Raw genomic sequence first — 20,755 nt, 5'->3', positions numbered from 1 at the left:
GCTTTTAGCCCCTACTCAGGCTGCAGGGATTTAAAAAGCTTTCTTTTCTGGGCCTCCGGGATGCTTTTTAAATTTATCTTTCCATGTGGGTTGTACTTTGTCATAACCAGAATCTTACTGCAAACATGGAGCCATTCCTGTGTCCACTGATATTTATTTATTGAATCCCTCTCTGTATGCCAGACACTGCCCTGGACCCTGGGTTACATCAGTGAAAACAGAGAGGTAAGGTTCCCTTCTCCCTACAGTTCTGACTCTGGAATCTAATGAGATCCATGCCAGGTGAGACCCAAGACTCCAGACTCAACAAGGACTTTTCAAGGCCTCTTCTCTATTTTAGAAAGTCAAGAACTGCAGATCTCCAAGTCCTTCCTCTCCATTAGTTAGCTATCGCTGTATAACAAATGTCCCAACATTTATTGGCTTAAAGACAACATTTATTACCATGCAGCTCCTGAGAGTAAAGAATCTGGGCACAGTTTAGTTGGTGCCTCTGACTCGAAGTGTCCTGAGATGTCCATCAAGCTGTTGGCGGGGCTGTAGTCCACTCAGGGCTCAACTCAGGGAAGGGTTGCCTCCAAGCTCACTCACGCGGTGGCTGGCAGGTCCGTTTCTGAGAGCTCACAGGAATCCCCCGACAGGGCTGCCTCAAGAAGCAGCAGCAACTTCCCCAAGAGCGAACAGGAAAGAGTGATTACCTGAGATGGAAGCTACAGGCTCGTTATAGCCTGATCTCAGAAGTGGCATCCCATTCCTTTTGCCAAATTCTGTTCCTTAGAAATGAGTCAGTGAGTCCAGCACCCACTTGAGGGAAGAGAATGACACAGGGCCTGAAAACCAGGATCACTGGGGCATCTGGGTAGCTGCCTTCCACATCCTCCAGGCGCCTCTCTGACTGATGGGACTCACCCCGTTTCCTGCTACACTTACAGTAGGGATCACGCAGTTGACTCCTGAATGTTCCTGTGTTGTTTCCATAATTATTGTTGTGGTTCCACTCCCCCGATATGAATATAAGCTTCTTGAGGTCAGAAGCCATGTGTTCTACCTCTCCTCACTTTCCATTTAGGCCAACCATGTGCTGAGCAAGTTACTCTCAGTTAGATCATCTCAGCGTCAAGTGAAAAAAAAATGTAAAAGTCCAAAGCAAAAATGTCTTAAACAGCAGTAAGGCTTGACAGTCTCTCTTGGCAAGAAAGCTGGAGGTGGGTAGTTGCAGGCATGGCTCAGCAGCGATGCCAGCAAGGTCCCATGCTCCTCTGCCACCTCCCCATGTGGCCTCAAGACAGCTGCTGCAGCACCAACACCACTTCCTCTACACCCGCATCCACAAACAGGAAGTAGGGTTTCTTCTTGCTTGGGAAGGAAACCTTTTCCCTTAGGACTCCCCAGCAGACTTTCTCTTAGGCTTGTTGACCAGAACAGGATCATATGACCACCCCTAAAGCAATCACTGCCCAGAGGGAATTGTATTACCACAGTTGGTTTAGATTCATGGTCCTCAACAGAGATGGGTTTGGGAGATGACATTGCCTCCTGGGACCCTGGGAAATGTGAGTCTGACCCAGGGACTAGGGAGTGCTATTGGCATTTAGTGGGTTGGGATCAGAGTTGTTAAACTTCCAGCAATAGTGTATGGTACAGTCCCATAAAGTAGAGAGAACTGCAGAAGCTGAGGCCAGTCATTGTGTAATCACCTGAGTGAGCTTGGAAGCAGATCTTCCTCCCTGTTTGAGCCTTGAGATGACTGCAGCCCTGGCCAACAGCTTGACCTTGAGTCCGAGGCACCCAGCTCGGATGCCAACACCAACCCTGTTGAAAACTGCTGATTGAGACAAGTGATTTTCAACCAGAGGCGATTTTGTGCCTCCCCCATAGGTGACAGTTGTCAGTGTTTGGAGACACTTTCAGTTGTCACAACTTGGGGGTGTGACTGGCATCCAGGAGGCTGAGGCCAGGGATGCTGCTGAGCACGCAGCCATGCACAGGACAGTCCCACTGCTAAGGATCACCTGGCTCAAAATGCTGACAGTGCTGAGGCTGAGAAACGCTGGTTTAGACCCACTGGGAGTCATTCCTGAGTGGGCTCAGCTGCCTGATGGCTGAACCAGACCTGGTTTGTTCGTGAGGAGGAAGCAGGAATGTTTCCTGGGTAGGTGGCCACAGTCAGTGTCAGCTACAGGCTGTGCTAGTCAGGATGCCTGCAAGTCAGCCAGCTCATCCCAAGGATGCTCAGTCCCTGTGCCACAGGCTCCAGCATGGCTGTGGTTCACAGTTAAAGGTCAAGAACATGATGGAAGGTGGGGGTGTGGTTGTTTAAAATCAAGGGTTTTTTACTCCACTTTTAATATTATTTCAGCATTCTATTTCTGGGTTTCTCTTTCCATAGAATGGGGTTACTGTGGCCTCCATACTGGGTTGAACACAGGCTGAAAAGGTGGCTGTCTCTTGCTTTAATCTGAGACATACCACAAGGTGTGCCTACCTCACATTTTTCCCTCACTGGGCCTGAAAACTCACACTGAGCCTAGATGGTTTGTGGTAAGTCACTCGCTGGGGCTGAGATCATGTTATGGCGATTAGAGCGTAAGCGTTGGACTCGGACCAACCTGAGTTGACATCCCAGATTCTTCACCTGCCAGAGGGTGACTGGGAAAATCACTTCCCTCTTGGAGCTCCATGGAAAATGATATCAACCGCACAGGGATGTTGTGAGACCCAACTGAAATAATCAGGTGAAGCCACTGGCCTCTGGTAAACCCTCAGGACATGCAGTTCCACCATCTTCATCATGTCCTCTTTGCCATCTCTCTGGAAGGCTTGTTAAAATGCAAGTGGGGTTGTGGAGTGAGGCACATCAGCCGTACCACAGAATTGCAGAACTAGAAGGGACCTTTAGGCCAGATTAGGTAGCTTTTGGAAAGAATTTGCAGATGAGCTGAACCAAGCCTCACCTCCTAGGGTAGCTCCCCAGGAGGCCAGCCAGGCCTGGGATCGTGTCACCATGAGGGGCAAAAGGAAGACTGAGTCCAAGAGGAAGGAGACAGTGCAGTGCAGGAGGAGCCAGAAAGGGGCCAGGTCCCAGCACACTTCAGGGCCTGCTTGTGAATGAGCTAGAGGATGTTCCCGTGGAGTCTAGAGCAGAGGTCCATGAACTGCAGCCCACAAGCCTACTCTGGCCCAGCACCTAGTTTTGTAAATAAAGTTTTATTGAAATGCAGCCATGTACCTTTGTTCAGGTATTGTCTGTGGCTGCTTTTTTGCTATAAAGGCAGAATTAAGTTGTGTTGAGTGGTTTCAACAGAGGCTGTATGTCCTACAAACATGAAAATATTTCTTCTCTGGCTCCTTACAGAAAAAGTTTGCCCATCCTTGGTCTAGAGGACTCCATTCACATAGACCACAGTGACTCATTAGGAGCACGAGCCTTGGAGTCAGACTGATTGCCATGTGAAGGTGCCACCTAGAAGCACGCAGTGCATAGCCTGCTGGGCTGGAAACAGCGGCTCCATGGGAGAAGGGCTTCCTGTAAGTTTCAGAGTGTTCAGGAGAGGGGAAGAAAGCAGCGTCTGTGAAATGTCAGCACCTAGCTGGGGAGATAGTTCCTGTGGAAAGTCGACAGCATGAGGTTTGGGAGGATCTGAGCAGACAGGGAGGTGAGTCTAAATTTAGACTTTCCAAAGCCAATGTGTAAACCAGAGCCCCAGGAATCCCAGAAAGGGACAGTTGGCACACGCCATCTCGTCTCTGGTTTGCCTCCACACGTTAAAAGGCTGGATGAGTGAGAGAATAATTAATTGCCCTCAAATAAGCTGTTGCCTGAGAGTCGGTGAGAAAGCAGTGAGAGCTGAAACTCCATTGTTCAGAGTCCTGAGGGTAGAAATTTCTATTCCTGTGTTTTATTACAATGCCCAGCCATGGAATCATGGGGACCTTGGCTGCCCTTGCGGGAGTTCCATGCTTTCCTCTTGCTGGGTGTCATTCAAGCACGACTGAACGAGTGGCCTTTCCATCCCAGACAGTGAATGCCACCTCCCTGGGTTTGAAATCACACCTGTGGTTCGGAGCAGTTCTGAACCACCACCTTTGAACTGGCCCTGAGAAGCTGCACCACACCAAGAGCTGCCACAACCACTCCCCTGCCCAGGTGGACACATCCAGATGCCAGTCTGCTCCTCCCCATGGCTGATGGGCCCACACCTCTCAGCATATCATGCAAGAAATGGACCACTAACCTGAGACTTCTTAGGTGACGGATGCCTCATAATCAGCCCACCTAGTGAGAAAGGCAAAGGGTTTACAATGCAAATTACAGAGGACTTGGGGAAAGAAACAGAAAATCAAGAGGCTTGAGAAGAGAGGCATAATAATAAACTCAAATGGGAACGGAGAAGTGGTCAGACAAGAGGTTGCCTGATTAGAGCACTGAAACTCTAGAGAGGCAGCATCTAAGCAGAAGATGTTACTAAGAGGATTGAAGTTCAGAAATATTAGTTGGTCTGAGTGGTTAGGGCTTGTTGTGAGATGCGCCCTTTGAACAATTTCCGTGGCAAGTATCACAAGGGACAGTGACCCTTAGGAAATGTAGGCATCACCACTTTGTAGACATAATGAATGGCACTCAGCTCCTTCTAGTCCACGGATATTTTCTATGCCCTACTTTGTGCCCTGTAAGCTACTTGTGAAGCTTACAGTCTAGTTGGGAGATGGACATGTACAAAAAGTTAAATAACAACCCAGGCTAATATATGGTAAATGCCAAACACAGCATACACATGAGTGCCACAGGAGTTTAGAAAAGGGAGATATGTCATTGAGAACCGGGATGGATGCTTTAGGAAAAAAAATGAGACTTTGGATCCTGAATGATAGGATTTCAACAAATGGGGGTGGTGGGGAAGCAGGAGAATATTTCAGGAACTGGGAAGGTACAAGCAAAGAAGCCAGGCAGGAAAGAGTCTATTTAGTGGCCCACCAGAAAGGTAGAGTGGCTGGAATCGAGGCTTTCCACCTTGACATGGTACTTGCCCCCTAAAGCTGACAGCATGTTGGGAAGACCACTGAAAAGGAGACATGCACACAGGGTGTCTCTTCCCATGCATGAGAGGGAAAGAGTTTTAAAAATAAATAAAGCACCTCTTAATTATTCGCAGATTATCTGCATTGCAGCTGACCTCAAGCAAATCCTGCATTCAGCTTGCTTGTGATGTCATCCCCTCTCTGCTTAGGTGCTCATTCCTCTCTCTGTTTACAACCCAGCAGGAGCTGGAAAGGGAAGAAGGCTTAAGCATGTCTCTTCCTAAAAAAAAAAAAATAATAATATGCGATTGCCTCTTTGCTGTGCCCTTGGGAGCCAGACCAGGCTTGTGGGGAGAAAGAGAAGCTTCAATGTAATTGCCATTACGTGACTTGGGCAGCAGGAGTCGAGGAGTGAGACAATGGGGAGCTGCGGAGGCTCTTTGATTCCCCTGAGTTAGGTATCCAGGTGGACTTCACTAGCACAGGCCATAGAATCTGGTTCACTGGGTGCTCCCAGCACTGTCTCTTAGTGGCTGGGCATCCTCAAACAGAGTGAATGGTATTCATTTACCCATTCATCAGATGGATATTGACCCTATCTATACTGAAAGCACTAAGCTGGTGTTCTCCAAGCCTTGGTGTCCTCACCTGTAAAGTGAGAACTGGAATTAGAATTGATGTTTCTCCGTGGAAGTGCTGTTGGCATTTGGGGGTGGAGGGGTGGATGTCAGTGGACGTGCTCTGGGCATTTGGGCATGGAGGTGGGGATGCTCAGTAGAATGGTTAGCAAATCTGGCCCTGCCCATTAAATACCAGTAGTGACTCCCAGTCAAATAAGGTGAGGAGGGCAGTATCATCTCTAGATAACGACCACGGGCCTTGTTTGCTTAGATTGCTTCCCAATCTGAAATTCTGTAAGTCTGGTTGTTTTGTTCCTGGACCCAGTAAAAACATGCAGAATAGAATTATCAAAGATCTGACAAATTATCAGAATCTTGAATACATCTTATTCAAATATAAGGGAATGTTTAACTAAACAGCAACAATAGGTAACATCTGTTGAGCAATTACTATGTTCTAGACCCTTGGCAAATTTCTTTCATTAGAAGTCTTTACAGGGGATCTGATTGTTTACTATTTCAGATCATCTGTGTCCCCTAATTTGCCCCCTTAATTTCAGAGCATTGAGTTGACTATTGTTTTTGCTTCATTTATCTTTGCAGAATTGTGCAGACTTCAGATAGGAAAGCGTCTCTACAGGAGGCCCTGTGATATGATGAGAATAAAGCAGCAGTCTGCCAGGTTCATGCCTTTGTGTTGGATACAGTGTTCTTTCTTTGTGTGTCTGTGGTCTTTATGAACTTAGAAAACCTGCCAGTCTCTTAGACGCTATGATATTACCTTATTTCAGAGATCTGAATTTACATTTCTAGTTTTGCAGGGTTTTTTCTCCCCACTTAGCTCCTATACCTGTAATTTGAGTCAACAGCCACCAGAGGGCAGGGACAGTGAAGTTTAGATTTGACCCATTGCTTTGAAGAGCGAGGTCACCATTGTCAAAAAGAATACAGCTCACCATGCCAGTCTTGATGTAGCACTAGGAACTCTGCACCCTGGTTTCTGGGCAAAGAGAGTCCTTTTATTATGGGTGGCAACATTACTTCCTTGTAATTTGTTACATGGGCTTCTTCAACTTACGTGGAAAGCGAGAGATACAAATGTCGTTAAATCTCAGTCCCCGTGAAAGCCTCTTAAAATGTTCAAAGACATTTGTAAAACAAGGAAGAAAAGGAACCCAAGTGCAAAACAAAAGTATCGATCCTTTATTTTCTGTCTGCAACTTGTTACTTTCTACTCTCACCCTTCCTAGCTAGTGCTGATGTGTGTGTTTGGAAAGCATAAAACAAATTAATTTTGCAAAGGTCAGAAGGGATACTCCTCCCCCGTAATTTGCACATGTTAACCTTGGGGGAGCCGGCACTGACATAAGAGGCACAACATCTGATGGTCTTATCAAATCAATCCATCTTCTCTCTCTTCCAGGGGAGTGCTACGCACAGCAGGAGGGTGGCTGGGCAGTGCAAAGCCCGGAATCCCCTGAGCAAGCAGTGTTTCAGCTGGCTGGACAGATCAAATAACACTTGGGCTGGTTAACAAAAGATGCAAGTGGGAAGGTGTTGGAAGCCGGAGTATGGAAATTTACCCAACGTTATCTCTTTGACAGGGAAGGAGACTTGGTCTGAAAGATGCCACATTCCTGCAGCCTTTCTGGGTGCAGTGGAATACAGTCTTGGGCAAGGTGGCGTGGATGAGCTGGCGAAAGAGGATGCTGCCCATATCCAAAGGCTCCAGAGGATCCCGGCCTGGCAGCTGAGCTCCCCTGCATCTGGAACCTCGGGCGTAACTTGGTGTAGAGCTCATGAAAGGTGCTTGGGTTTCTCCAGCTTTTTTCACCAGTGCTCACCAGACCGGCTCAGGTTTTGGAATCTAAGGTGAGCTGGTAGAAACGGGAGAGGTAGAAAGAAGCCCCTGGATGCCTCCAGAATTCATTGATGGGATCCCTGCATACTGCTTGGAACACAGAGAGAGGCTGTGACACAGCTGAGCTTTGGAGCATCTTAAGTAAAGGAGTTCAGCTCAGCAAACAACTCTTGCATTTCAGCCTGTAACAAAGTGTTCAAAGGGGAGAGTTTCTGCATCTTTTACTTTGCAGTCCACTATGGTAGAAAACTTGACATTCCGTAGATAATGATACTCGGTTTTCTTTCCAAGATGCCAGATTTAAAAAGAAATATGAGCCATTCTAAGCTTTAAGGAGTGTTCAGGAAACACAGGAATTAGTGGACAGCCCTCCCAATGCAGGTTAAGGCAACAGTCTGAGCCCCCAACTAGTGCAGCTCAGCGAGCATGGCCATATGCCATTCTCGTCTCCAGAGAGCTGGTGGCAGTGACCTCACCAGGAGAAAACGCATCCCTCAGCCGTGGGACTTGACAGAATGAAGTGTGCGAGGGAGACCACTAGCCGAGACTTGACCTTTCCTGACTGCCCCTGTGTTACCTGGGCAGCTCCAGATCACTGAGCCCACAATGGCTGAGAAGGGTGACTGCATCGCCAGTGTCTACGGGTATGACCTCGGTGGGCGCTTTGTTGACTTCCAACCCCTGGGCTTCGGTGTCAATGGTTTGGTGCTGTCGGCCATGGACAGCCGGGCCTGCCGGAAAGTCGCCGTGAAGAAGATTGCCCTGAGTGATGCCCGCAGCATGAAGCATGCACTCCGAGAGATCAAGATCATTCGGCGTCTGGACCACGACAACATCGTCAAAGTGTACGAGGTGCTCGGGCCCAAGGGCACTGACCTGCAGGGTGAGCTGCTCAAGTTCAGCGTGGCCTACATCGTCCAGGAGTACATGGAGACTGACCTGGCACGCCTGCTGGAGCAGGGCACACTGGCGGAAGAGCATGCCAAGCTGTTCATGTACCAGCTGCTCCGCGGGCTCAAGTACATCCACTCCGCCAACGTGCTGCACAGGGACCTGAAGCCCGCCAACATCTTCATCAGCACAGAGGACCTCGTGCTCAAGATTGGGGATTTCGGGTTGGCAAGGATTGTTGATCAGCATTACTCCCACAAGGTATGTCTGGCTGGAATGGTGGATACCGGTGGTCCACAGAATCCCCAAGAATACTTACAGCACTCCCAAGCTGTTCCTAGCTCCACGGTAGTCAGAGGACTAGAGTTAGCAATTACGGGAGGCTGGACGGTGCTAGGAAGATCATTAGCCTGAAAAGTTGTTGGAGGTGTGGAGAGAGATCCGGTTCTTGGTCTTGGCTCTGCCGTGTGGCTTTGATCACTCTAAGCTGTGCCAGCAGAAGCTGGACTAGATCTCTAAAATTTCTTCCAGCTCTAAATTCTATGGCTTGAAAACTATGTGGTTGGTGAATTTGCCTCTAGCATCCTCTTATCCCTGCTGTCCACTTAGCCATCCCATGTCCTTCCTGTGTGCTGAGGACACCCCCTGAGGCTTCCCACCCTGTGAGCCTCATGCTCTGGTTGGTCTCACCTCCCTCATCCCATCCAAGCTGACCCACTCAGTGTCCATTTCTCTCAGTCAGCGGACAGCAGGCACAAATGATTGATCTGATGAGCTAATCCTTCACTGTACCTTATCCAGCTAATGACTCAGTTCTCCCAGGTCCCATGATACTCTTGCCTCTCAGTGTGATGCGAAAGCCACGGGTGGCAGACTATACTATTGAGATCCCCCGTGGTGGGTGCTAAATACTCTACCAACTGCAGGGATCAGAGCTGACCTGGCCACTCTGCTGGAGACAAATGTCACACTGAGTTGTTCTCAAAGGCCCAGACCTCCTCTTACCTGATCCACTCCTCTCTTCAGAAGCTGGGAGTCCTCTGACATTCCCTTCCTTCCCCTGTCCCAGGTTCCTGCCACTTTAGGGGTGCCTCGGAGCCCCTCAGCGTGAGCATGTTGCCATGTACTCTGCAACAGAGCTGGGGGCTGGGTGTGGCTTCCAGCCTCCTGCCCAAACCTTGATGCTACAAAAAATGTTATTAGAATAAAACATCTCCTTGGGAGTAGGTGTACAGTAGTCTATTATCATCCAAGGGGCTGGGGTGGGTCATGAAAGGGGAGGGTGGCTTTGACCTTGAAGGTGCTTTGACTGTCTCCCTGAGCCCCATTCCTCTGCCCTCCCTTAGCACCCCACATAGAAGGGCACTGATCTGCCTGCTACAGCTGCAGTGGAAGGTGTCACAAGGCGCAGGGAGCAGGGCTCCCCATCCTACTCTCCCTGGCTAGAACTTGGACTCCAGCCCAGATTTCAGACCCCAAATCAGCCTAGCTGGCTCTGGCTCCTTGGTGCCACAAATTACTTAGCGACCTTAACCATGAGCCTGTCCTCTGCCCCGCTCCTGCAGCCAAGCCATCTGTCAAAACTGACAGCCAACTCTGTAGGACGGAATGTCCATGAGGTGGGGCCACGGGAGGCAGGGAAAAACAGTGCCCTTGTATCTCTTTCTGATACCCTGAACTGCTTCTTCCTTCTCTTTCTTCTAAGGAGCAATGACTCCAAACCACCAAACCAAAGGTTTTAATCCAAATCTGTTCTTACTTGGTAAAAGATCTAGAAAATCCACAAGACTCTTATATGTGGGATGCACAAAAACTACCTTGTGAATTGGAATAAACCAGTACATTTGAGCATCATGTGATGAAAGGACCTGATTAAGTGAGTTGCGACAAGGAAAGAGCTTAAGACAGCATGTAGTAGGCCTTTAGGAAGGTCCAGGAAGATGGTTTATAGTGGCATAAACTGGCTATCATAATAATTCTTTGGGGGTGACATGGTGTGAGCAAAAGACCCTTTAGGAGGAGTCAGGGGTCCAGGTTCCTTCTAACAGTGCTAACTTGGACACTTACCCCTGGGAGCCTCAGTTTCCCCTCTTTGACAGGGATAATAATTGTGCCCTATCTGCTCCTCTGGCTTATGGTTAAGAATCAAAATGGTCCATGAATGTAAAATTCCTTGGAAAGCAGTCAGGACTGCATCCATTCATTTAATGGGTGTTTGGTGAGCCAACATCAAACCCAAGCTCAGGGCTGGGAGCTGGAGAGACTGAGGCTCACACGCTCCCCCAGCGACCCCGAGGGCTGGGCTCAGTGTTATCCTGTCACTTGGGACTGGAAGCCACTTCCCTGGTTGAGACTTCCATTTTCCCAATGCAGAGGAATTTCGATGTTCTGGCTTGCTCTTATCGGGTTCTCTTTAATAAAATTCGCTGTGGGAGGTTAAAGAAATCACTGGAGGCAGTTACGAGCCCAGTAGGCATTCACATCATCCCTGCACCCCCGTGTTTGGCAGACACCACCCACCCCCACCCCACCTCCTCCCTTATACACTTTCTGCTTTTAGCTTTCTGCCCTCTCTTCCCCCAGTGATGATGAAAGGCTTATATTTGGTGCTTTTATTTATCCAATGTGCATTTAAATCAGTTCTCATTTAATCCCCATAATGCTGTGAAGCACTTAGGGCAAATGGTTCATTTTAAAACAGAGAAAAACGGCTTTCTCAAGCTTACACAGCTGATGTGGCCAAAGGACACAGGGACTGGGGCTTCTTCCTCTCCTGGTGGATGGAGGGTCTCTGTGAGCGCAGTCTCCTTCATGAAATCTTTCCGGATTCTGGGTTGGAATTAATCATTCCTTCCTCTGAATTCCCATGGCACCTTCCCCAGGCCATCACGGGTATCTTCTAACACTGATCACTCTCCGCTCTGTCCTAGGGGTATTTGAGTCTGTCTCTTTGTACTCTCCCAAGCCGAGAGTCCCCTGGCCTCTTGAAAGCTGTCTCTCCTTCTTCATGGTCCCCCTCCATGGATTCTGATCACTGTGCCTAAGACAGGGCCCTCAATCGATTTTGTTGACTGTGTTGAACAGACGGAAGAATAGTCATCTACTAGCACATTGCAGAAAGGGAGCTATTGGGTTCCTTGATTCTGTGTGGTTGGAAGGGTTGACTCTCAGAAAAAGAGCACATACTTCTTCCAGACAGTAGGTTGGTTGTGGTCAGACGTGTACATCTTCTGCATGCATCTGCTCTCTCCAATGTGTTTAGCGGATGCTGTCTACACACAAACTTCTCAAAACCTAATCCCTTCTAAAGTTTTATGAATCTCCACTCCCTTTGAAGAAGACCATGCTCACCTGGGCTACAGCGAGTGCCTTTGTGTGGGTCACAAAAAAATGCCCCCTTTCCCTGGCTGAGAGAGCCCAGGGCCAGTGATAGGGTTAGTGATCCAGCGGGAGCCTTGTTTGGAAAAACTCTCAGAACATTTTTCCTCTGCTCTCACACCACAACAATATACCCAGAAGACTTCCGTGACCTCAAAATATGTGGGGATTTCTCCCCACCAGCAAGCTAGCAATCAGTTCTTCAGTGGACATCAGCTGGATGACCCCCAATTCAATTCTGACACTATTTACCTGGAGATAGTGTCAGATCCCACAGGTTGAGGAACACAAGACTGCCCCCTCCTTCCCACCGGTCATATTAATAAGTCCACTCCTCCGGAATGTCTGATGGACTGGCTTCAAGTTGGGGTTCCCATGGTCCCCTCTTTGGGTTTCATTAATTTGCTAGAGGAGCTCACAGAACTCAGGGAAACACCTATTTGCATTTACTGTAAGGGTTAGGGTTAGGTCCATGTAACGCTCACTTACATTTATTATGAAGGATATTTTCAAGGATACAAATAAACAGCCAGGTGAAAAGATACACAGGGCATAGTCCGGAAGGGTCCTGAGTACAGGCGCATCTGTCCCAGGGGAGTGGGGAAGCACCACCCTCCAGGCACATGGATGAATTCTTATTCACCCACCCAGCAGTACACAGCAGCCCGGTCCACATGCCTCCCACCTTTCTCATGGGTGGACAGTATGTCTCATTTGCTTCCACATCCCCTCCTCTGGTGCAGGGCCTGACACCGCGCCCGTGTCCATTAGGTTCATTTAGTGAAAGAGATACCAAAGAAAACAGCCTCTTCTCTAATGAGCAACTGGCCACGTCGGGGTTTCAAGTTGCAGTCAGGACAGATGCTGGGTGTGCCCCGCTACTGCACCACCCCCGGGGGTCTTGGTCTTTGCAAGGTCTAGGGGGCATGTAGAGGCCCCTGCAGCCCACACTTGGGGAGATGGTGTGGGTGGCAATGGAGGGTGTTCCCTTTCAACAGGGGCAGTCTGGAAAACACTGTCCTCTGTGTTATTCTCGCTCACCTCGCCAACTGCATGACCTTGGGCAAGTCCTTTTGCTCATGTAGTTTATCACTAGAACAGATGTGTAAAAAGACCTCACACCCATGTTGTCCATCCCTAGCCTTTCACAGATGACAAAACTGGAAGGGAAGGAGCCTCACTCAAGGTCACACAATGAGTGGCTGAGCCTGGGTTTTCACTCCATGTCCACTGTTTTCTCAGAGCTTAACTTCCCTATTGTCTTTTCTGCCAAATTGGGAGAGTCAGGCCATTCTGCTTATTTCACGGGATTCCTGTTAGAGTCAAATGAAAAAGCGTGGCTGTCAAAGCGCGCTCAGATGTACGCAGGGCTAAATCACTAACCAAACTTTGCCCAAAGAGATGCCATGGCAATGCCAGGCAGACATCAGACATCAGTTTCCCCTTCACTGGGATACGGACCCCACTCCTGACCCAGTGGCCTTGGGGCGAGTCGTGCGATCCCACCTGAGGGTGGCTTCTCAGCCCGTGGTCCTGTGACAAGCCCTTTCTACCGCCTCCTCTTCAGGCCCGTTAATGAGTTCTTCGTTGTTTGTGTTGAGAAGAGGCAGTTGAAGGATTGGAGCGTGCTTTCCTCTGAATTTATCCTATTAGGAAGTAGACGATCTCAAAAGAGAAAAAAAAATGTCATTAAGACTTCACTGAGCACTTTGTAAGGCCTAAGAAAGGTCAGGAACCACCTCAGGAGTGTGCGGAGGTCCTGAGGAGTGCGATGACAGCCTGAATCACAATGAGTGCGTCGCTCCAGGAAGGGCCACCTCTCCTCCTATCATAGAGTCCTTGCTGGGGCTGCCGGGGGCACCACCCACTACCCTTGCTTGTAGCACTTATTTTACCCTGTGCTCACTAAACCTGCTCATCTCCACTACAACATTCAAGAACGGTCAAACTCCTGATCCAGTAACCTTCTATGACTAGTGTGCGTCATGGCATTTACAGTAAAACTAGCCCTCTATGGCTCACACCTCTGACTGTCAAAGGCACATATAGAGGCCCCATTACTGGGTCTATCGTTCTTGCAGCAGTACTTCTAAAATTAGGTGGGTATGATATAAAACAAGTTACTTTAATTCTAAGCCCCGGCAGAATTTATAGCATATCAATTCCTCATTCTGTCTCTCTAAGGGATAATCATAACAAGTTTTATTTGCCTCTGACAGACTGACCTAAAATCACTCATTGCCTATTCTTTCATAAGCCACATGGCGCTTGTATTTCATATATCTGCTTTTCAAAGAGGCAGTAAGCAGAAAACACCCAAGAAAGAAAGGAAGAGGAAGGGGCCCATAAGAATTTGGGCAAAGGCTCTTGTGTTTTGATGGATCATTCAAGCAAGTCTGTTTCCTGCAGGGCTGGCCTGTCTTTGAGCCTTTCTACTTCATAGCCCTCTGTCTTCTTTCTTCATTCATGATCAGAATGCTTCTATGCTTTGCCTCCATATCTCATTAGGATGCCTTAAAAATTAACTAGCAGGCCGGTGTGGTAGTTCACGCCTGTCATCCCAGCACTCTGGGAAGCCGAGGCAGGTGGATCACTTGAGATTAGAAGTTTGAGACCAGCCTGGCTAACATGGTGAAACCCTGTCTCTACTAAAAATATAAAAATTAGCCAGGCATGGTGGCGTGTGCCTGTAGTTCCAGCTACTCAGGAGGCTGAGGCAGGAGAATCGCTTGAACCTGGGAGGTGGAGGTTGCAGTGAGCCAAGATTGCACCACTGCACTCCAGTCTGGGCAACAGAGTGAGACTCCATCTCAAAAAAAAAAAAAAAAAATTAAACTAGCATAGTGGTTCTCAAAGTGAGGTCCCAGATTAGCAGCCTCAGCTTCACCTAGGAACTCATTAGAGATACAGGTTCCCAGGTTCCATCTCAGACCTACTCAAACAGCCCTGAGGTTGAGGCCCAGCAATCTGTGTTTTCACAAGCCTCCAAGGGATTCTGATGCTCTTGAACTTTTAAGAACCATTGACCCAAAGAAATGGCATCGCTTATCTCAGGACAGAAAACTGATGCTCCTGATGTGTTTGCTGATGCTTGGAGCTGTGGCTCTGAAACTTCAGCACAATGAAGGAGACTAAGAATGCCTCCCAGAGAACACAGGTGTGTCTGAAGCAGGTGCCTTAACTAGAAGGGCCGCGAACGGTGGGAATCTCAGGCGCTGTGACAGGGAGTCATGTGGATTGCTTTAAGCAGGATGATTTTGGAGGGCCTCACTCATATCACCTTGGAAACTGCCTGCTCCCCCATGGCGCGAGTTTACTGAAAAGCTACACGCATCAGGGACCTAAACCTATAGGAGGACTGTTTCTGTTTAGGTTTGATTTTTAACAATTAGGTGACACAAACAATAATTTTGGAAAACATAAGCTTTTCATTCTGGTGTGAACTGCTTCACCAGATGTTTAAAAGCGAAAGCACTTTTTCACAGTTCAGCAAGATTGAATGTCTGATTGAGGGCTCAGCAAATTACTGCAGTTTGTTAAGTTTGTGGTTCCACTTGAGGTCCCAAAGGAGGAAAGGAGGAAAGGAGGTACATGATGTCGAACACATGCAGCCAGCTTCCAGTGGCTTTGCATGGGAGCTCTGGTTGGTGGGGTTTACATGGGTTTAATCATGCTGAGGCCAGATGCGGTGGCTCATGCCTGTAGTCCCAGAGCTTTGGGAGGCCAAAGCAGGAGGACTGCTTAAGGCAAGGAGTTTGAGACCAGCCTGGGCAACAGCAAGACCCCATGTCTACAACAAATAAGGAAACATTAGCCAGGTGTAGTGGTGCACACCTATAGTCCCAGCCACTCAGGAGGCTGAGATAGGAGGATCACTTGAGCCCAAGAGTTCAAGGCTGCAGTGAGCTATGATTGTACCATTGCACTTCAGCCTGGGCCACAGAGTGAGACCCTGACTCAAAAATAAAAAAATCATGTTGATCAACTTCATTTCCTCCCTCTCCTGGGCACTCTGTCTTCCTTTGATGGCTTCTTAGGCCGAGATAACCTCCCCCTGTCTGCCTGAGAAAACACACAGAAAGCTCTCCTAGAGCACACATTCTCTCCAAGCTGAAACAAGGAGAAATGTTCAATCTGTGACTGAAATGGGGTCTCTGCCGGTGATAAGAGAGTGCCCTTTTGGTGTCTGTGTGCTTATATTCTGGTCTCCACAGTGCAGATGGAGACCCGCAGGGTGCAGGGAGTGGGGAAGGACTTTCCCAGTACCCCAGAGTAGGAATGGGGTCCACAGGGCTGGTGCTGGGAGCAGAGCCCAGCCATCCGCGGAGGCCGGATTTCATGGGAAAATGAGCTTGTGGATGGGCACTTTCTGAGGGCTCAGCTAGCAGGAAAGGTCGCTTTCTTCTGAAGCCACTAAGCTTGTTATTCCAAATCAGTGGAGCTGAAAAGATTTATTTAAAAGGCTATGAAATATCCCTTTTTTAAAGGGAAAAATGTGATCAAGGGGATTAGAAAGGAGGCTGTACTTGAGAGTCAGGTGTCCCTGAACACCCAGGCAGACTTGGAAAGCTCATTGTGTTGGCGTTCAGTGCCTCCTTGTCCCCTTCCCATGACAGAAGAGGACCCCGAGAAGAGGCTCTTCCCTCTGTCCCTGGGCCTCCGGGGTCCTCTTCTACCCACTCTCAGAAGAGCACCACACCCAGGCCACCCTTCTAAGAAGCAACACCACTGAGCTTGGGGTGATATTATAAATCTTTAAGCACAAGCCTGGCCCGGGAGATGACCAGTCAGAAAGGAAGCCAGCCAGGGTCCTGAAGCAGGGTCCTAGAGGCGCCCTGCTTGCCACCAGTTCACCCTTTATTGCTGGATCAAGGGGAGGACCAAGGGAGTCAGGGGCTTGGAGCAGTGGCTGTTGACCAGTCAGCTTGCAGTATTTCATTATTCACCAACTGGCCTAGCTATCTCAGTGCACATCAGCCACACTATGCTGCTTCGCTTGTATCAGAGTTCCCCCTTTCCAATATGTCTGTGGGTCTGGCTGTCCACTAGGGGTGAGCAGTTGATTAAATGGCACAAAGGGCCGGGCGCAGTGGCTCACGCCTGTAATCCCAACACTTTGGGAGGCTGAGGCAGGTGGATCACTTGAGGTCAGGAGTTCAAGACCAGCCTGGCCAACATGGCGAAACCCCATCTTTACTAAAAATACAAAAATTAGCTGGGTGTGGTGGTGGATACCTGTAATCCCAGCTACTTGGGAGGCTGAGCCAAGAGAATCTCTTGAACCTGGGAGGCGGAGGTTGCCGTGAGCCGAGATTGCACCACTTCACTCCAGCCTAGGCAAAAGAGTGAAACTCCACCTCAAAAAAATAAATTAATTAAACAAATGCCTCAAAGGGATCAATTGCCCCCTCTTCGGAAGCCCAGCCTGCTCACTCACCTGGTACTCCCCTCACCATGACAGCTGCCACCTCCTGTGGCAAGTACCAAAGCTCCTGAAGAATTCAACAGGCAGGAAGTCTGCAGCCCACTAGGGATGCTGGAGTGGAACTAGCGTTTCATGCAGTGCAGGCTTGCTGGTGACAAATCCTTTGTTTACTTAGAAAGTATATTTTTTATTCTCATGTTTACAGTTTATTTTCCCTGGGAATAAAATGCTGAATTGGCTGGACGCGGTGGCTCACGCCTGTAATCCCAGCACTTTGGGAGGCCAAGATGGGCAGATCACGAGGTCAGGAGTTCCAGACCATCCTGGCTGACACAGTGAAACCCTGCCTCTACTAAAAACACAAAAAATTAGCCGGGCGTGGTGGCGGGCGCCTGCAGCCCCAGCTACTTGGGAGGCTGAGGCAGGAGAATGGCATGAACCCAGGAGGCAGGGCTTGCAGTGAGCCGAGACTGTGACAGTGCACTCCAGCCTGGGCGACAGAGCAAGGCTCCATCTCAAAAAAAAAAAAAAAAAAAAAAAAAGCTGAATTTAGCATTCTTTTTCAATACTTCAAAAATGTCATTGCCTTATTTCCTGTCCCTATTGTTTCTAAAGACTAGTTGGTCTTCATTCATTGGATTGTTCCCCTGTATGTAACGTGTCTTTTTTGCTCCAGCTGATTAATGAATATTATTAAATGGAAAGAAGTGGGAGGGCCTTGGGTGATAAGTGTTGACTAATGAGTTCCTCCTTCCTTTTATACCCAAGATTTGTTGGTGAGAGAACTCACTCCCTCTCAAAGGGTGTTTTCAGTCCTGGTGTAAAGGACCTGACCTTCAGTCACTGCTCCAGTCTTTCCATTTGGGTACCCCCAAGTTGTAAACATCTCAGGAACAAGACACTGTCTTATTCTACAGGCAGATATTGTTTGGTTTATATCAAAGAAGGATAATTAGAAAATTGAATCAAATCCTTTTCCATTTTCTCCTGAAATGTGGTTGGTTTCTTTATTTAGCTTTGCTGCAGTAGCCTGTTGAGAAGACAGTAGTATGGAAATAGAAGTCTTGGGGGGTGGGTATCGCATTGCTGTGATGATCCTGCCTTTTGTGATTACCTTCTATTTCAGTCTCACACGTCTGTGAGCTGGGAGAGACCAGCCCTTATCCTCGCTTCATCCGCTGCCACTCCATTCCCTCATGTTGTAACTGGCTTGTCACCATTCTCTGGAAAACACCATACCCAGTGACAACTCTGGTCCCACACACTGTTCCCTCTGCTCCCACATAAACTCCTACATACCCCTGCAGACCCTGCTCAAATGTCTCACCTCTCTGAAGCTTCGCCCAGCTCCCCAGGGGAGAGTTAATCACACCTTCCTCTGGCTGTGCAAAGCCGTTATCTGTTTACATGCCTCTTCCCAGACAGACCCGAGAGGACTCCTAGAAAAACATACGTATCTCTTTCATTTCTATATTCCTGGCACCTAGCATAGTATCTGACCCATTGTACGAGTTCATTCAATGCTAATTGGCTAATGAACAAGCCAAGTCTCTTCCTTTCTATTGAATCAAGCATAGTCCTCAAGCAGAATTTCTCTTCCTCAGGGCAGTGGTCAAGGATTTGAAGTCATCTACCATGTCCCTCTAAATCTCGGCAGGCTAGAAACCCCCCTAGACAAAAATATTCAGGCACTCTTCTAAGTGCTACTGACTCCTCATAACAACCTAATAGTTGCTGTTGTTGCCCCCATTTTCTAGATGAAGACACTGAGGCACAGACAGTAACTTGTCCAGGGTCACCCGCCTGGTCAATGGCAGAGTTGGACTACAAAGCCCAGTGGCAGCTCAGAGACTGTGCTCTCAGCCACTGAGCTCAGCTGCTCTGATAGCCATTCAGGTGACTGCATTTCCAGAGCTCACGCTATCCTGACTGCCCTTTCATTGACCTCCTTCTTGGCAAACCCTTTTTTTTTTTTTTTTTTTTAATGAGACGGAGTTTGCTCTTGTAGCCCAGACTGGAGTGCAATAGTGCAGTTTCGGCTCACTGCAACCTCTGCCTCCTGGGTTCATGCGATTCTCCTGCTTCAGCCTCCCAAGTAGCTGGGACTACAGGCACCCACCACCACGCCCAGCTAATTTTTTTGTTTGTTTGTTTGTTTGTTTTTTTGAGACGGAGGCTCGCTCTATCGCCCAGGCTGGAGTGCAGTGGTGCGATCTCCACTCACTGCAAGCTCCGCCTCCCAGGTTCACGCCATTCTCCTGCCTCAGCCTCCCATGTAGCTGGGACTACAGGCGCCCGCCACTGCGCCCGGCTAATTTTTGTATTTTTTTTAGTAGAGACGGGGTTTCACCATGTTAGCCAGGGTGGTCTCGATCTCCTGACCTCGTGATCCGCCCGTCTCAGCCTCCCAAAGTGCTGGGATTACAGGCGTGAGCCACCGCGCCCGGCCTGTTTGTTTGTTTTTTGAGACAGTCTCACTCTGTCGCCAGGCTGGAGTGCAGTGGCGCAATCTTGGCTCACTGCAACCTCCACCTCCTGGGTTCAAGTGATTCTCCTGCCTCAGCCTCCCAAGTAGCTGGGACTATAGGCGTGCACCACCTTGACCAGCTAATTTTTATATTTTTAGTAGAGGCACGGTTTTACCATGTTGGCCAGGATGGTCTTGATCTCTTGAACTCGTGATCTGCCTGCCTCGGCCTCCCAAAGTGCTGGGATTACAGGTGTGAGCCACCACGCCTGGCCCATTTTTTTGTATTTTTAGTAGAGACGGGGTTTCACCAGGTTGGCCAGGCTGGTCTTGAACCCCAGACGTCAGGTGATCCACCCGCCTCAGCCTCCTAAAGTGCTGGGATTATAGGTGTGGCAGACCCTTTCTTAAAATGTATCTTCCAGAACAGGTGCTATGTGATTTAGCCAGCACAGCATCAGGGGGATGTGACATTGCTGCTCTGTACACGTCACACTGTTCATGCTGCCCACGGTCTTTCAGTAGCCAGGTTGTACTGTTGGCTCATTGAGTTTGTAGCCAACTAACTTCTGTTAGCTCCGTATACTCTATTTTACATGAATATGGTTGATTTTTTTTTAGACCAAGTATAGGACTTTCTTTACCCTCATCCCTTGTAGATTTCATCTTCTTGGCTTCCTGCAAATATTGTAACCTGATGAGATCTTTTTGGATCTTTATTCTATCACATAATCTTATCCCTTATAGCTTCATAATTTATAAGGCTATCTTCTAGGACTTCACTCATATCACTGGTTAAAATATGTGTAAAGAGATTAGACCAAAGGCCTAGCCACTAGACACGCCCCTCCAGGGTGACACTGACGTTCTTTGGGTTTAGCCGTCAAACCAGTTATCAATTTACATAGTTATATACTTTTCTGACCCAAATTTTTCATTGTCCACAAAGATGCCCTCAGGGGTTTTGTAAATGCCTTCTGAGACTTAGGGACACTGTAGTATCCTTTCATTCCATCTCAATACAATTTGAAACTCATCCTAAAGTTAAAAAGTGACATTCAAGCTGCATGACCAGCTGTAACAGTTTTGATTCC

At 48.4% G+C, this 20,755-nt stretch overlaps 1 protein-coding gene across 13 annotated transcripts in view; it reads left to right on the top strand.

Moving 5' to 3' along the window:
- The window catches only part of MAPK4 (mitogen-activated protein kinase 4), a 178,486-nt gene that overhangs the window by 102,488 nt on the left and 55,243 nt on the right, over window positions 1–20,755 (top strand). For 8 of the 13 annotated variants that reach the window (XM_074022234.1, XM_005586689.4, XM_074022236.1 and 5 more), the window contains exon 2: window positions 7,244–8,652. The exons of 1 other annotated variant lie outside the window; for it this stretch is intronic. Coding sequence is in view for 8 of the 12 variants with exons in the window: in XM_005586689.4 (XP_005586746.1) it covers window positions 8,107–8,652 (546 nt within the window). In the remaining 4 variants the exon portion in view is untranslated. Of the gene's footprint in view, window positions 1–3,355; window positions 3,529–6,242; window positions 6,322–7,243; window positions 8,653–20,755 lie in introns of all 13 variants that reach the window. 4 more of the 13 variants (XM_074022235.1, XM_015439944.4, XM_065533819.2 and 1 more) reach the window with 2 other exon arrangements.

Source organism: Macaca fascicularis, chromosome 18 (genome assembly GCF_037993035.2).
Source record: "Macaca fascicularis isolate 582-1 chromosome 18, T2T-MFA8v1.1".
Taxonomy (NCBI): domain Eukaryota; kingdom Metazoa; phylum Chordata; class Mammalia; order Primates; family Cercopithecidae; genus Macaca; species Macaca fascicularis.
This window is presented reverse-complemented; position numbering and strand designations above follow the sequence as displayed.